The sequence below is a fragment of the Myotis daubentonii genome, chromosome 4, assembly GCF_963259705.1.
Source record: "Myotis daubentonii chromosome 4, mMyoDau2.1, whole genome shotgun sequence".
Classification (NCBI taxonomy): Eukaryota; Metazoa; Chordata; class Mammalia; order Chiroptera; family Vespertilionidae; genus Myotis; species Myotis daubentonii.
In genome coordinates this window covers 5,372,179-5,389,317 of record NC_081843.1, presented here as the reverse complement: position 1 = coordinate 5,389,317, position 17,139 = coordinate 5,372,179, and the positions used below count along the sequence as shown (strand labels likewise).

General features: G+C 43.8%; 1 protein-coding gene across 1 annotated transcript in view; it reads right to left on the bottom strand.

The window, feature by feature from the left end:
• OTOA (otoancorin) overlaps positions 1 to 1,680 on the bottom strand; it is a 53,120-nt gene extending 51,440 nt beyond the window's left edge. The window contains exons 1-4 of the mRNA XM_059691930.1: positions 1,590 to 1,680; positions 1,230 to 1,258; positions 1,115 to 1,145; positions 988 to 1,015 (exon numbers count right to left, since the gene is read on the bottom strand). Of these exons, the coding sequence (XP_059547913.1) occupies positions 988 to 1,015; positions 1,115 to 1,145; positions 1,230 to 1,258; positions 1,590 to 1,680 (179 nt within the window). The remainder of the gene's footprint in view (positions 1 to 987; positions 1,016 to 1,114; positions 1,146 to 1,229; positions 1,259 to 1,589) is intronic.
• Positions 1,681 to 17,139: the final 15,459 nt, after the last annotated feature.

Here is a 17,139-nt window from a genome sequence, read left to right as displayed (position 1 = left end):
CACTAAAAGCTAGGGCCAGGCGTCCGCTCCAGGTAGTGGGGAGCGCTCAGCGGGCACCACTCAGCACTAAAAAGCTAGGGCCAGGCGTCGGCTCCAGGTAGTGGCGAGCGCTCAGCGGGCACCACTCAGCACTAAAAAGCTAGGGCCAGGCGTCCGCTCCAGGTAGTGGTGAGCGCTCAGCGGGCACCACTCAGCACTAAAAAGCTAGGGCCAGGTGTCGGCTCCAGGTAGTGGTGAGCCTGGGGGCGGTGAACCCTCCTGCTGTGAGCCACTAGAAGGCCTTTCATGAGCCCATTTTTGTTGTAAGTGATGAATGAATAACACATTAATAAATAAACACTTGAGCCTGAAAAAATACCCAAAGCTACCCTTCGGAGTTATCTTAGGGAGAGGAGTGTTTGTGCGGGTCTATCACGTCAGCACAATTGGGCGCCCTGTCATAGGCCCCAAGGCCTCCGTTTCTTCTCCCTCAGGGTACTCGTGGTGCTATAATTAGCTGCTAGCATTTGTCCTTCCCCAAGACTCTCCAGGACCCTGCCTTGTGTCCCAGGTATCTCACACCGCCCGCTGTCCGCAGCACGGTCGACACCACGGTGAAGGCCATGGTGTGGAGCTCCCCTCTTCCCGCGGGCGGTGTGGCCGGACGCATCCTCCCTGGGCCCTGGTGTCACCATCCTGCCTACTGGGACAGCAGAAGGGCCGCCCGGGGTGCAGTGAGGACCCGACCTGTTTCTCTGCGTAAAGCATGGAGAATATTCCCCCTACAGAGCGAGCACCCAGTGACCGTCAGCCCCTGTGCCAGAGCAGAGAGGAATACGTCTGTGGAACACATGTGTCTACTTAAGAAACACACTTGTGCTCTGGGTGACATTGTTTGTAATGCAATGTATTACTTTTACAGCTAAGAGACTTTCATGAAGAGCTTTTACTGAACATCTATCCCATTCCCCCAACCCCCCCCCCGCCCCCCCACCCAGGGCAGGTTACCTTTGAAACTGTATGAGATCCAGGAACGCTAGAAGGGGAATAAAATGAGAGATGCTTAAAACGAGTCGCTCCAGAGAGATCGGTCACATTCGGTGAGATTCTTAGAAGCAGCACGTGGGGACATTACCATTCAGATAGCTCCCGTCTATTATTTCTTCCTAAAAGGCGAAGGGACAGCAGTTACGCATAACATCCAAACCGCAGAGGAGGCCTGGGTTAAAAAGAGAAAAAGGAATACTCACCGCCATTTTTTGCAGCAACGGGTGCAAATCTGTAAGAAAGCAGTGAATGCATAACTAGACTTGAACTGGGCAGCCTTCAAAGATACAAATGTGGGTTCAGATAAGAGTCCCCCTAAAAGCCGTGAAGGAAAGCTATAGTGGGTTTTAATCAGCCTGCACCTGTATGTGCCCAGTGTGAGAAAACCTGGGTCTGAAACCCCCTTTTAGCATAACCGTGAAAACCCTACGTGTGCTCCTGCACGCACACCGGGACACACACACTCCAGAATACCTCACAGCATCAAGTACCTAAGCTGCCCATCCCCTCTCCATCCCCTCCGGTGTGTGGGACCATGGGAGTTTTCCTCCCTTGGGACTCACCCTGGCTGGAATTTGCACCGAGACTTGCCACTCCATGGCTCAGAAAAAGGAAAAGGACGGGAGCGTATGTCCTAGGTTCCTGAGACACCATCCTGTAATTAATCCCAGCATAATTATCACATATAAATAACTTCAGTTTGATTTCTTAAACATAGTAAAAAGATTCAGAAGACAAAAGGGAAAGACAAACGGACCCAGAATCCTTTGAGGTTTTTTCAAAATAATTTTAAAATTCCGTCTACTCTGCCCCATCTAAACCCCAATCCTAGTCTAAGACGCAAGCCTCTCTCTCCTATTTAAAGTCTTACCCTCTCTCCCATTCCCCTCAACCAAGCAAGAGGAGTGCTTAAAATCAAGGCCTCTGTTATATCTAACAAAGAATGTATGTCCAAGATATAAAAAGAACTCTTGCAATTCAGTTAGAAGAAGATAGCCAATGGGCAGGGGGCGGGGGGGGGGGTGTAGAAAAGATATAAACTTTATTTAAAAAATACAAATCGCCAATAAGCACATTAAAGATGATCCACATCATTAGTTATCAGAACATGCAAATTTAACCCACAATGAGATACCACTACATACCCCCTATAATGGCTAAATATTTAAAACCCTGATAATACCAAGTGTTGGTGGTAATGTAGAGCAAGAACTCTTACACATATGTTGCTGATACAGCCACTTTGGAAAACTGCTTGGCAATGTCTTAAAAGTTAAATATATAATACTCTTTGATCCAGGAATCCAACCCCCAGGTATTTACTCACGAGAAATTAGCACATATGTCCACACAAAGACTTGTACAGTTTCATTCATAAGAGCCAAAAATTAGAAACAACTCACATGCCAGCAACAGGTGAAGGCCTGGACAGATGTGGCATATCCACCCAATGGAACGCCACTCATCGAGGAAAAGGAAGGAGTTGAGCTTTCGCTTCCAGATATAACGGGGTCATTGGCAGTAGGTAAAACCTCATACTTTAAATAATTAGAAAACCAACCAAAATATATGAACAAATGTTTTTAGATATTGGACAACAGGTAACGCAAGGCCGAGATACCTGAGAGAAAGGAAAGCGTGAGGTAATAGGAAATACGTATTGTTCTCTGTCCCTGGCTCCTGCACGGAGCCCCCGAAATCCTTGTAATTTCCTGGGTGACAAGAGCACCGGGGCACCTTCTGTTCCATGAAGGCGGCTCTAGGTGGCTCCTGGACGGCTTCCGGAGGGGAGCTGATCTCCGGAAAGACTAAGCCATGATTAACAGCTTGGAATGTTCAGGCCTACCCCATCCTCCAGAGAGAGGCTGGAATGGACGTTAATAGTTGATCATGCCAAAATGAGGAAGATCCCAATAGTCCATGGTTCAGACATCTTCCAAGCTGGCAAACATATCCTCACTGGGAGGGTGGCGCACCCTAACGCCACATGACAGAAGTTCTTGGACTCAGAACCCTCCCAAACCTCTCCCTGTGTAGCTCTTCACCAAGCTGCTCATCTGCATCCTTTATCGTGTCCTTCAATAAACTGGTGAATAAACATGAGTATTTCCCTGAGCTCTGCGAGCTGCTCCACCAAATTAATCACATAAGGAGGGGATTGTGGGGACCTCCGATCTGTAAGCAAATCAGACAGAAATTGTGTGAACCTGGGGACCCACCACTTGCATTTTTTGCTGAAATGGGGTAGAAGAGGTTTGGTGGGACTGAGCCCTCAACCTGTGGGGTCTGACATTTCCTCCAGATAGTGTCAGAGTTTAGTTAAAGTGTAGGACACCCGCCATCATCACGGAATTGCCTAGTGTGGGGGGAACCCTCACACATTCAGTGACCAGATGAAGTGTTCTGTGTGGAGTGGTGAAGGAGACACACGGCTCACAGGAAAGAACAAAGAAGGGGGTGGAGAACTGGGCTTCTCCCTACTCAGGAGGTTTTCTTTACACAGAAACAGCCTGAGCTCTGTGAGTCCTCGAGCTCACTACCTGGGCCTCCACACCTCAGCACAAGGAGGGAGAATCCCAACAGAGCCTACAGGTCTCACTGAATTGAGGAGACAGTTGGAGAGAAAAGACTTGCAGAGAGAGAAAGTTCTGGAGATTTTCCAAAGGGTCTCTCGAGTCTTTGGCTGAATATTTGTCTTTCTATACCTGTACATGTGAGAAACCACCTGAGACTATAGAAAAAAACACCAACCAGAAAGCAGAAGTCAAGCTCACACTGGGTGGAGAATAAGTGGAAAAATCTTCAAACATGTGGGGTATTAGGAAAAGAAAGCCTTGAAAGGACCAAACTGATTCCAATTACCTGGATTACTTCCAAACCAATATTTAAAGAAGTATAAAATCCAGTAACCAGCAATGTAAACACCCAAAATGTCCAATCAAAAATTACCAGACAAAGAAGCAGGAAAATACGTATAATTACCAAAGAAAAAACCCAATCAGCAGAAACAGGTCCAAAAAGGACAGAAGATCAAATTAGCAGACAAAGATGGCCATTATATATATACTCTGTAGGTTCAAGAAGGTAGAGAAAAGTATAAACATGTTAAGGAGAAACATGGAAGATACAAAAAACTCAAACGGAATTTCTACAGATGAAATTACAATCTCTGGATGAAATATGCACTGGGAATGGTTAACAGCAGATTAGACATTGCAAAAGGAAAGACTGGTGAACTTGAAATCATAGCACTAGGAAATATCCAAACTAAAACACAGCTGACAAAAAGACCAAAAAAAATGTAAGAGAGCTCTGGGGCACTGTGAAACATCTAAATTTATGTAATTAGAGTTCCAGCGAAAAAGAGGGTGGCAGAACAAATATTTAAAGAAACAATGGCCAAAATCTTATCAAGTTTCATAAAACTATAAGCCCACAAATCCAAGAAGCTCAACAGACTCTGAGCAGAAGAAACAAAGAAAACCACGCTAGGGCACATCATAATCAAACTGCTCAAAAAAACAATGGCGCGCACACACACACACACACACAATCAATCTAGAATCTATAAAGAACTCTCAAAACTGAACTGTAAAAAAGATAAATAAACAATCCAATTAGTCAATAGGCAAAACACATGAGCAGACATTTCACCAAAGTGGATATCCAAAAGACAAATAAGAACATGAAAAGATATTCAGCATCATTAGCCACTAGGGAAATCAATATTAAAACCATAAAATCATTATAGATCTACCAGATGGCAAAAAAAATGTTTTAAAGTGATAATGCTAAATGCTGGAAAGGATGCAAAGAAACTGAATCCTCATACATTTATTTATTGAGAAAATAAAACGATGCAGGTACTCTGGAAAATAGTTTATGCTTTTTATAAAACTAAGCATGCATTTAACATATAGCCCAGCAACAGCACTCTTGGGAATTTAACCTGGAGAAATAAAAATCTGTATTCACATAAAAGCCCATACACGAATGTTTATAGCAGCTTTATTCATTTTAGTAAAAAATAGGGTCCAATTCAAATATCCTTCAATTGGTGAATGATTAAACAGATTGTGGAATGCCCATGCCATGCAATACTACAAACTATGGATATGCAGTAATTTGAATGGGCCTCATGGGAATTATGTTGAGTGAAAAAATAAAAGGCAATCACAAAGGTTACACACTGTAAATTTGCAGGATAGAAAAAGATCAGTGTTTGCCACAGGGGAAGGCAAGTGTGGCTATTAAGGCTGCACAAAGGAGTCTGTGGTCATGGACCAGTCTGAATCTTGAATAGGGTAGTGGTTACATGAATCTACACATGTGACAAACTGTAAAAACCATGTACAAATGCACATAAGAATCAGTGCATGTACAACTGGTGAATGCTGAGTAAGTTCTATGGATTAGACTATAGTATTATAGTTTATACTATAATACTATAGTATTATCCTATACTATACTATACTATACTATACTATACTATACTATACTATACTATACTATAATACTATAGTATTATAGTCTAATACTATATAGACTATTGTATTAGATTATAGTCACTATACCAATGTCAGTTTCCTGGTTTTGCTACTATACCAGTTATGTAAGGTGTAACCATGAGGGAGTTTGGGGAAAGAGGACATGTGGGTCTTATCTTTTTTTCCCCCTTTTGCAACTTTTTGTGAATCTATAATTATTTCAAAATAACACATTTTTAAAGCATCCAAAGAAAAATATCACATTATAAGCATAGGACGAGGAATAAACTAATTTAAGTAAGAATATGGCCCTAACGGGTTTGGCTGGGTAGATAAAGCATTGGCCTGCAGACTAAAGGGTCCCAGTTTCGATTCCGGTCAAGGGCATGTACCTTGGTTGCGGGCACATCCCCAATAGGAGGTGTGCAGGAGGCAGCTGATCGATGTTTCTCTCTCATCAACGTTTATAACTCTCTATCCCTCTCCCTTCCTCTCTGTAAAAAATCAATAAAAAAATATTTTTTTTAAAAAAAGAATATGGATGCCCTCAAAAATGTAATGCCAAACAAAAGCCAATCCAAAAGAGTACATATCACATGATTCAATGTATATGAAACTCTAGGACAGACAAAACAGTCTACAGTAACAGGAAGCAAGTCAGGAGTGCCTGGCACACAGTGACGCGCAGTGGGAGGAGTTTATTGCAAAAGAGCACAAGGAAACTTTATGGGTGAAATTACCATACCTTGATGGTGTGGTCGTTATACAGAAATGTGCATACGCTATCGAATCTCACTGAACTGCACACTTTAAGTGGATGTATTTTATTTTAATATCAATTATACTGCACAAAAGTTTATTTCAAAAGAGAAAAGGAAAGCATGGACTGAGAAGCCAGATGCCTGGTTTGAATCTCATCTCCACCACTTAGTAGCTGTGTGATGTTGCACAAGTTACTTAATCACTCTGGGCCTCTGTTTTCTCATCGGTAAGACGGAGTAAATAATGGTGCCCGTATCCTGGTGTTGTCTGAGGATAAGGTAGCTAATAGTAAATCACTTACATGGATTGGTAGAGTCAACATCATTAGAATGTCCATACCACCCAAAGCAATCTATAGATTCAATGCAATCCCCATTAAAATACCAACGGCACATTGCACAGACCTAGAACAAACTCTCCCCAAATTCATCCAGAATAAAAAAAGACCCCGAATAGCTGCAGCAATCCTGAGAAAGAAGAACAAAGTCAGAGGGATTGCAATACCAGATATCAAGCTATATTACAAAGCCATGGTTCTCAAAACTGCCTGGTACTGGCGCAAGAACAGACATATAGACCAATGGAAGAGAATAAAGAGCCCAGAAATCGACCCAAGCCATTATGTTCAATTAATAGTTGGCAAAGGAGGCATGAACATACAATGAAGTCATGATAGTCAAATTGGACAGGTACATGCAAACCAGTAAAACTAGACCACCAACTTATATCACACACAAAAATAAACTCAAAATGGATAAAGGACTTAAACGTAAGACGGGAAACCATAAAAATCTTAGAAGAATCCATACACAGCAAAATATCAGACATATGTCATAGCAATATCTTTACTGATACAGCTCCTAGGGCATTAGAAACTAAGAAGAAAATAAACAAGTAGGACTACATCAAAATAAAAACCTTCTACACAGCAAAAGTAACCATCAGCAAAACAACAAGAGAGCCCACTGCATGGGAGAACATATTTGCCAATGTTATATCTGATAAGGGCTTAATCTCCAACATTTATCGGGAACTCATACAACTTAACAAAAGGAAGACAGACAATCCAATCAAAAAATGGGTAAAGGACCTAAATAGACACTTTTCAAAAGAGGACATAGAGATGGCCCAGAGACATATGAAAACATGCTCAAAGTCACTAATCTTCCAAGAAATGCAAATCAAAATGACAATGAGGTACCATCTCACACCTGTCAGACTGGCTATCATCAACAAATGACAAGTGCTGCCGAGGATGCAGAGAAAAAGGAACACTCATGCACTCCTGGTAGGAATGCAGACTGGTGCAGCCACTGTGGAAGACAGTATGGAGTTTCCTCAAAAAATTAAAAATGGAACTCCCATTTGACCCAGTAATCCCACTTCTAGGACTATATAAGAAACCAGAAACACTAATCAGAAAGGATATATGCATCCCTATGTTCATAGCAGCACAATTTACAATAGCTAATATTTGGAAACAGCCTAAGTGCCCATCAGCAGAAGAGTGGATTAAAAAACTATGGTACATCTACACGATGGAATGCTATGCTGCCGTCAAAAAGAAAGAACTCTTACCATTTGCAACAGCATGGATGGCCCTGGAAAGCATTATGCTAAGCGAAATAAGCCAGTCAGAGAAAGATAAATATCACATGATCTCACGCATTTGTGGAGTATAATGAACAACATAAACTGAACAAAATTAGATCCAGAGACATAGAAGCATCGAACAGACTGTCAAACCTCAGAGAGAAGGCAAGGGAAGATGAGATGGGAGGGGAGTAAGAGATCAACCAAGTGACTTGTATGCATGCATATGAGCATAGCCAATGGACACAGACAGTAGTGGGGTGAGGGCATGTGCTGGGGGTGGGAGTATTACATATGTCTCCTGTTACCCCATTGAAGAAAGGTCAATGGGGGGGGGGAGGGAAGGAGACATATGTAATACTTTAAACTATAAAGAATTTAAATTAAAATAAATAAAAGCAAGCTACCATTATTAGTAATCAAAAAAGAAAAAAATGGTAAATGACTTAGCCCTAGCCTGCATGGCTCAGTTGTTTGGAGCTTCAATCCATATACAAAAGGTTGCAGGTTTAATTCCCAGTTGGGGCATGTATGGAAGGCAACTGATTGATCTCTCGATCTCTCTCTCTCTCTCTCTCTCTCTCTCTCTCTCTCTCTCTCTCTTTTTCTCTCTCCCCTTCTCTCCCCCTCCCCTCTCTCTCTCTGTCCTCTCTCTTTCTCTCTTCCCCTCTCTCCAAAATCAATTAATCCTCAGGTGAGGATTTTTTAAAAATTGTAAATCACTTGAAACAATGCTTGGCACAAATAAAGTGAGTTTATTAAATAACAACATAAATCCAGATTGATATATTCAAAATTCAAATCATGGAATGTCTGTGGAAAGAATGTTCTAGAAAAAGGTGAAATTAGGCCATTGTTAAACACCTTGGCTTTTACTTGGAGGGCGATGAGAGCCACTGAAGGGACATTAGCATAAGAGCGAGAGACACACTCTTACTTTTTAAACCTGGACCAATAACACTGAGGCTATCAAGGAGGAGGCAGTGGTTGAAGGAAGGACAACCAGTAAGAGGTGACAATAATGACGTAGTCATAGACAGCAGGGAAGGTGGTGAGAAATGGTTGGAGGCCGGCGTATTTTGAAGGCACAGCCAACACACTGGAAGTGGACATACTTAGATGCCTCCCAAATATCCGAGTGGAGACAGCAAGGGGGCATTCTGGTCTTTGAGTCTGCAGCAGGGGAGAGCTTGGTTGCTGTCCGTATGAGCCCTGACTGGCAACTGAACCTGAAACCTTTTGGTATATGGAACGATGCTCCATACAGAGCATTCAGCATATATTTAAGCCCATAATGCTGGAGGAGATTACCAAGAAAGTACACTTAAGGAGAAACGAGGGGAGTTTTAAGGTCTGATTCCAGCACATTTCCTTTGTTAAGATGTTGGGTAAACCTAGTTTCTTCAGCAAATACATTGGAGAGAGAGAGAGAGAGAAAGAGAGAGAGAGAGAGAGAAGAGAAAACTATGAACTTAAAAATAAAAACCTAGATATATCAGCCGATTCGAGATTTTATTTGGATCCTGATTCAAGAAAATCATAAAAACAAAAATCATGAGACACCTGGGGAAATGTGAGCCCTGACTGGATATTTAAAGATTTTAAAGAATTATTGTTACTATTTTTAAGTTTGGTAACAGGATTGTGGTTATATTTTTAAAGGAGTCTTTCTCTATTAAAGGAGGGATGTTGGTTTGCAAACTGGCCCCATACTCGGAGGGCAAAGAAGGAAAAGACAGGCCTCTCCAGATGGGTTTGTAGGTGGCACTTTAAATGAGAGAGCTCACTCACCAGGCTTGTCTCCAGGGGCCACAAAGATGAGTAGATCTCCGCCCCCACACACACACACACACCCGCCTGCCCCACCACCCCCCAAATCCTAACAGTTTATGCAGAGGCCTCAATGGGGTCGGTCACAGATACCACCCAGGGGGTCCTAACCTCACCGCCCTGAAGGCCGAGTCCTGAGAACGGCTCCCACGGTGGGTGGGCGGGCGGCGCACACTCCAAGGACAGGGGAGGTGGGGGGGGCCTCCGCCGCCCAGGCCATCCCCGGTGCTGTCCTCCGGGTGACTCCCCAACAGGGGTCAGCAAACTGCGACCCAAGGGCCCAGTTCAGTCAGCTGCGTGGTTCTGTGTGGCTCATGAGCTAAAAATGATTTTTACGTTTTTTGATGGTTAAGAAAAATCAAAAGAAGAGTATTTCCTGAGACCTGAAGATTTCATGTACAAACTTCAAATGTGAGTGTCCAGCAGTAAAGTTCTGCTGGCGCACAGCCATGCTCGCGCATTCACATTGGGAGAGAGAGGAAGATGGCAGCCCCATAGGCAGACGTGCGGTGCAGCTCGTCCCAGGGCCGGATGGAGAAGCAGCTGAATCGGAGGACGTCCGCCCGGAGTTGACCAGCGGACACAGCTGCGGGGGCAGTGACCCCCCAGGGGGCGGAGGCGCCGGGAGAGGGCGGGGGCGGGCCTGGGCTGGAGGGCGACCGCCACCCCGAGGTGCGGGGCAGCCCGTGGCAGCAGAGCGGCGTCCCCAAGCGGCAGGCGGACGCGCAGCTGCGGGAGGGAACAGCCACGGGCGCTGGTGGCCGGGATCCGGACGGGACCCGCCCGCCGCTGCTTTCGCCCTCCACCTGCTGAGCCGGAGCGAGCCCGAGCGGCCGGGCGCCACGCTGAATGCCGCCAGCCCCGCGGAGCCACAACTTGCGTGTTTACGAAAGAAACGTGCCGTCGAGGTGGCGCCAACACAGTGCGAGCGAGGAAGGAGCTGGCAGGCAGGCATCCAGGAAAAATGCTGGCTGCGGGCTGACGATGGAAATGGGTGCCGGGTACATGAGGTTCTCTACGTTCTTGTGTCCACTTTTGCATGTGTTTGAAATTTGGCACATAACGAATTTCTAAAACAAAATGACTGCTGCGTTTTTAATAAAAGAGGGTGGAGGCGCCCACCACAGACACCTGGACCGTGCGCCTCAGGACTGCGCGGGCCCCTCCCCGCACCGCCGCCGCTCTCCCTGGCGCAGCTCCAGATGGCGCGCGCCGTGAAGGGTTTACAAGGTCCTCCTGGGAAGGAGGCTGCGGGGAGTGGCAGCGGCTGGGCGCCAAGCCCCGGGACTCACCGCAGCCTGGGCCCGAACCCACGTGCACCCCGCCCCGCCCCTGTGCGCCCACAGGGGTCACAACGCAGACCCCGCGCCTGCAACAGCCTGAATCGGTGGGGACCCAGCCTGGACCCTGTGCCACCGCTGTGTGACCACCACTGAGCTGCCACCGCTGCCCTAGAGCCCAGCTGCTCGGCTGCGGCGCCAGGGATCGGGGCAGGAACTAAGCTGAAGGCTGGGAGGTGGGTGTGGCCTCCCCTGCCCTGGACCTACTAGAACCGAGGACCTGAGGAGACTGAAGAGGCTGCGGATCTGTGGTGAGACGGGAGGCCTGGGACTGAGAGGAGGCCCGAGGGCACTGGCTGTGGAGATGAGTGGGTGCAGCAGGGAAGCCTGGGCGGAAGTCCCTGGATAGAGCAGCGCTGGCACCCACCCTCCTGCAGCCTGGGAAGCTCCTCCGACCAGCGGGAAGGGCCGGGCAGTGGAGCTCAGGCCCAGCCTGCACTGGAGGGGCCTGGAGGACACACTTGACACTGAATCTGGGGGCCCCTCTATTTCTTGGAGGAGCTCCTTTGGGAGAGCAGAAAGGGGCTGGACAGTGGCTTAAGGAAGGAGGATCAGCCCTGCCCACCTGGAACACAGGGGAGGTCCCCTCTTTCCTGGCAAAACAGCTGCTTCTGACCCAACCTGCAGTGACCTGAGGGGAGGGAAACGGCGGGGAGCAGGAAGTCTGTGCCCCTGCAGGTGGCAGAGAGGAGCTGCCAGCAAAGCAGACAGAGCTGCGGCATTAGAAGGAGGGGAGGGGCCTACCACCCCCAAGCTACTCGCACCAACCCCAACACCAGTCTGACCAAACCATCCCAGCCAAGACCAGGCTACCCCACAGAGCCCAGCTCTATGGGGGGAGGGGAAGGGAGTGCAGCTCAGAACAGGGACAATCAAGTTGTGAGACTCAAGGCAGCCCAGCCTCTGGGCTAAGGAGTCCCCTCCCACTGGATTACCAAGGGCTTCAACCTCTTGGGGGGATGAGAGCAGGGGAGAGCCCAGGATAGATACACCTAGGGACCAGATTAAACATCAGAGCAAACTCCAGTGAGCTCCGCAAATAGAGGACCCAAAGGTTTTCAGTGTGTGTGTGTGGTTTTGTTTTTTGGGGGGTGTGTGTGTATTTTTGGGTTTTGTTGTTGTTTGTTTTTCCCTTTTTCTTTCATCTCTTTTTTCTTGCATATATCTAATTTCTCTTTCCTTTGATCCTGTTCTATTCTATTTTTGTCTATTCTTATTGTTATTAATTTTTCTTATTTTTTCCCATAAGACTAAAAATGGCGGCAGAGTAAGTGAATGCTGCATGGACATGCTCCCAGGAACAAATTGAAATTACAACTAAAATACAGGAAAATTTCCTGAGTAATCAACAGAAGACTCGCTGGAGAGAACCCTGATACCCGAGGACTGAAAGTGGAGACTGCATAGAGACCTGTAGGAGGACTGGAGGCACAAAAGGGCTGGCCAGGTGCCCACAGACAGCAACTGAAGTCCCAGAGAGATATCTCAACTGAGGGGGAGTGCCACTGAGAACTCTTGCATCTAATCCCAAAGCTGGACTCCCCATCAGAGAGGATCAGAACTGAGAATGGTACCCACATAACATCTGGCTGTGAAAAGGAGCAGGGTTGCTGCTATCTGCCAGTGACGGCTGAAAATACAGGAACCCTCTTAAAGGGCCAATGCACAAATTTTCCTGTGGAGCCACTCACCTTATGCTCTGGCAGAGGGAGGGTGGAGTGGACTGGAGCTGTGTGAGCAGAAGCCAGGATTGGGGACTTGGGGGTTAGAGCTCAGAAAGCAGACAACCCCAGTTTCCTGTGCTGAATCATTCCCTCACGCAGCAGAGGGCATCTTTCCCACACAGACATTTGCCTTGCCTGGAGGGAAGACACTTGACCCACCCTATTGGAAAACACCTTCCCCTGAGGCCACTTAAGAGATTAAAAATAACAATTAGCCTCCAGGCAGAAGCAACTATCCCACCCTGTTGAAAAACTCTCCACACCTGAGGATGATTGCCAGGGGACAATTCTAGTCAGAATCCTATCAGTCTGTAGGCAGAGGCAGCCTCTGAAGGCTTTGAGTCTTTGCCTGATCTAATTAGTCAGAAACAGTGTTTGACACTGTCCTGCACTAGAGATTGAGAGGTGTAGAGGATCTACCTAATACATAGTCACAAACCCAAACAGACAGCCAAAATGAGGAGACAAAAAGCAACCCCAAATGAAAGAACAAGAGAATTCTCCAGAAGAAGAGATAAATGAAGCAGAGATAAAAAAAAATTTATCTGAAACAGAGTTCAGAGTAATGATGGTAAAGATACTCAACAGCATAAAAAAAGGTGAACCCCCAGAGACCAATACCTAGACACATCATAATTAAAATGGCAAATGTTAAAGACAAAGAAAGAATCTTAAAGGCAGCAACAGAAAGACAGAAAATTACCTACAAAGGAGTTCCCATTAAAATGTCGGCTGACTTCTCAATAGAAACACTTCAGGCCAGAAGAAAATGGCATGAAGTCTTCAAAATAATGAAAAGCCAGGGCCTAAATCCAACACTATTGAAACTAGCAAGGCTATTATTTAATATTGAAGGTGAAATTTAAAAAAAGGTTAAATGAGTACATTACCACCAAATCAGCAATGCAAGAAATGTTAAAGAGACTGCTTTAAGAAGAAGAAGAAAAGGAAAGAGAGGATCATAGGTATAACAAAAATAAAAATGTAAATAAATAAATACCTATCAACAATAACCTTAAATGTAAATGGAGTATATGCTCCAGTCAAAAGACAGGGTGACTGAATGGATAAGAAAACATGACCCATATAAATGCTGTCTACAAGAGACCCACCTCAGAAGATACACAGAGACTGAGAGTGAAGGGATGGAAAAAAAATATTCCATACAAATGGAAAGAAAAAAAAAGCTGGGGTAGCAATACACATATCAGACAAAATAGAATTCAAAACAAAGGCCATAACAAGAGACAAAGAAGGCCACTTCATAATACTAAAGGAAATGATTCAACAGGAAAATATAACCCTTATAAACATATAGCACCCAATATAGGAGCAACCAAGTACATTTAAAAAAAAAAAAAACACCTCTTTTTTTTTTAATCCTCATCCAAGTACATTTTTCCATTGATTTTTAGAGAGAGTAGAAGAGAGAGAGGGAAAGACAGAAATATCGATGTGAGAGAAACACATTGATTGGTTGCCTTCTGCATGAGCCTTGACCAGGGCCCAGGCCAGAGAGAAGCCTGAAACTGAGGTACGTGCCCTTGACCAGAATTGAAGCCAGGACCCTTTGATCTGCAGGCTAACACTCTATTTACTGAGCCAAACCAGCTAGGGCCATAAGAAAACTTTTGATCGACTTTAAGGGAGAGATTGACAATCATGGTAGTGGACTTTAACAACCCACTGACATCAATGGATAGATCTTCCAGACCAAAAAAGAAAATCAACAAGGAAACAGAGGCCTTAAATGACACACTAGATCAGATGGATCTAACTGATATTTACAGAACATTTCACCCTAAAGCAACAGAATATACATTCTTCTCAAGCACACATGGAACATTCTCAAAGACAGACCACATGTTAGGGCACAAAACAAGTCTGTACAAGTTCAAGAAGATTTATATAATACCAATCACAATGAAATGATGTTAGAAATCAACTACAATGAAAAAAACACACCTCAAAAACAATCAAATATATGGAGGCTAAATAGCATGTTATTAAACGATGAAAGCATTACCAATGAGATCAAGCAAAAAATTAAAAACTTCCTGTAAGCAAATGAAAATGAATACACAACCACCCAAAACCTATGGAACATGGGGAAAGCAGTCCTGAGAGTGAAGTTCATAGCACTACAGGCCTTCCTCAAAAACAAGAAAAGCACTAATAAGATATCTAACCCTACAAATAAATGAATTAGAAAGAGAGCAGCAAGAAAAGCTCAGAGGAAGTAGAAGGAAAGAAATAATAAAGATCGGAGTGGAAATAAATGCACAGAGAACAAAAAATACACTACAAAAGATCAATGAATCCAAGAGCTAGTTCTTTGAAAAGATAAACAAGATTGATGAACTCCTAGCCATACTCATCAAGAAACAAAGAGAGAGAACCCAAATAAATAAAATCAGAAATGAAAGAGGAGATATAAAAATAGACACCACAGAAATACAAAGGATTGTAAATAAATACTATGAACAACTATATGCCAACAAACTGGACAATCTGGGTGAAATAGACAAATTCCTAGAAACATACAACCTTCCAAAACTCAATCAGGAAGAATCAGAAAACCTGAGTAGGGCAATGACAACTGATGCAATTGAAGCAGTGATTTAAAAACTCCCAACAAACAAAAGTCCTGGACTGGATGGATTTACAGGTGAATTTTACCAATCATTAAAGGAAGAACTAGCACTTATCCTCCTCAAAATATTCTAAAAAATTCAAGAAGAAGGAACACTTCCAAGCTCTTTTTATGAAGCCAGCATTATCCTAATACAAAACCAGATAAAGACACTACAAAGAAAGAAAATCACAGGCCAATATCCCTGATGAACACAGATGCTAAAATTCTCAACAAAATATTAGCAAATCAGATCTAGCAACATATTAAAAAGATCATACACCATGCTCAAATGGGATTTATTCCAGGGATGCAGGACTGGTACAATATTTGCAAATCAACGAATATGATACATCACATAACCCAAATGAAAGATTAAAATCACATGATCATATCAATAAATGCAGAAAAAGCATTCAACAAAATCCAGCACCCTTTTTTGACAAAAACTCTCAGTAAAGTGCAAACAGAGAGATAATACCTTAACATAATGAAGGCCATACATGACAAACCTACAGCCAACATATTCAATAGGCCAAAACTAAAAGTGTTTCCCCTAAGAACAGGAACAAGGCAAGGATATCTGCTTTCAGCACTCTTATTCAACATAGTCCTGGAAGTCCACAGCAATCATAGAAGAAGAGATAAAAGGCATCCAAATTGGAAAAGAGGAAGTAAAACTGTCATTATTTGCAGGTGGCATGATATTGTACATAGAAAACCCTAAAGACTCCACCAGGAAACTACTAGACTTAATAAATGAATTAGGGCCCAGCTGGTGTGGCTCAGTGGTTGGGAGTCGACCTATGAACCAGGAGGTTGCAGTTCAATTCCCGGTCGGGGAATATGCCCGTATTGTGGGCTTGATCCCCAGTGTGGGGCATGCAGGAGGCAGCCAATCAATGATTCTCTCTCATCATTGATGTTTCTATCTCTCTCTCCCTCTCCGTTCCTCTCTGAAATAAAATATATTTTTTTAATGAATTAGGCAAGGTAGCAGGATGCAAAATCAATATCCAGAAATCTATGATATTTTTATACACCAATAATGAACTCTCAGAAAGAGAAAATAAAAAAGAATTCCATTTACCATTGCAACAACAACAACAAAATAATAAGATACCAAGGAATAAACTTAGCTAAAGAGGAAAAAGACCTATACTTGGAATACTACAAGACATTGAAAAAATAAATAGAGAAAAATACAAAGAAGTAGAAATGTATACCATGTTCATGGATTGGAAGAATTGACATCATTAAAATGTGTATACTACCCAAAGCAATCTATAGATTCAACACAATCCCTATTAAAATACCAACAGTATACTTCACAGAACTAGAACAAATACTCCAAAAATTTATATGGAACTATAAAAGACCCTGAAAATCTGAAGCAATCTTGAGAAAGATGAACAAAGTTGGAGGGATCACAATACCAGATATCAAACTATATTACAAAGCCATTATAACCAAAACAGCCTTGTACTGGCACAAGAAACGGCATATAGAACAATGGATCAGAACAGAGAACCCAGAAATTGACCCACACCAGTGCAGTCAATTAATATTTGACAAAGAAGGCAAGAACATACAGTGGAGTAAAGACGGTCTCCTCGACAAATGGTGTTGGGAAAACTGTACAGACACATGCAAAGAGATGAAACTAGCCCACCAACTTATACCATACACAAGAATAAACTCAGAACGGATACAAGATTTAAATGTAAGGCATGAAACCATAATAT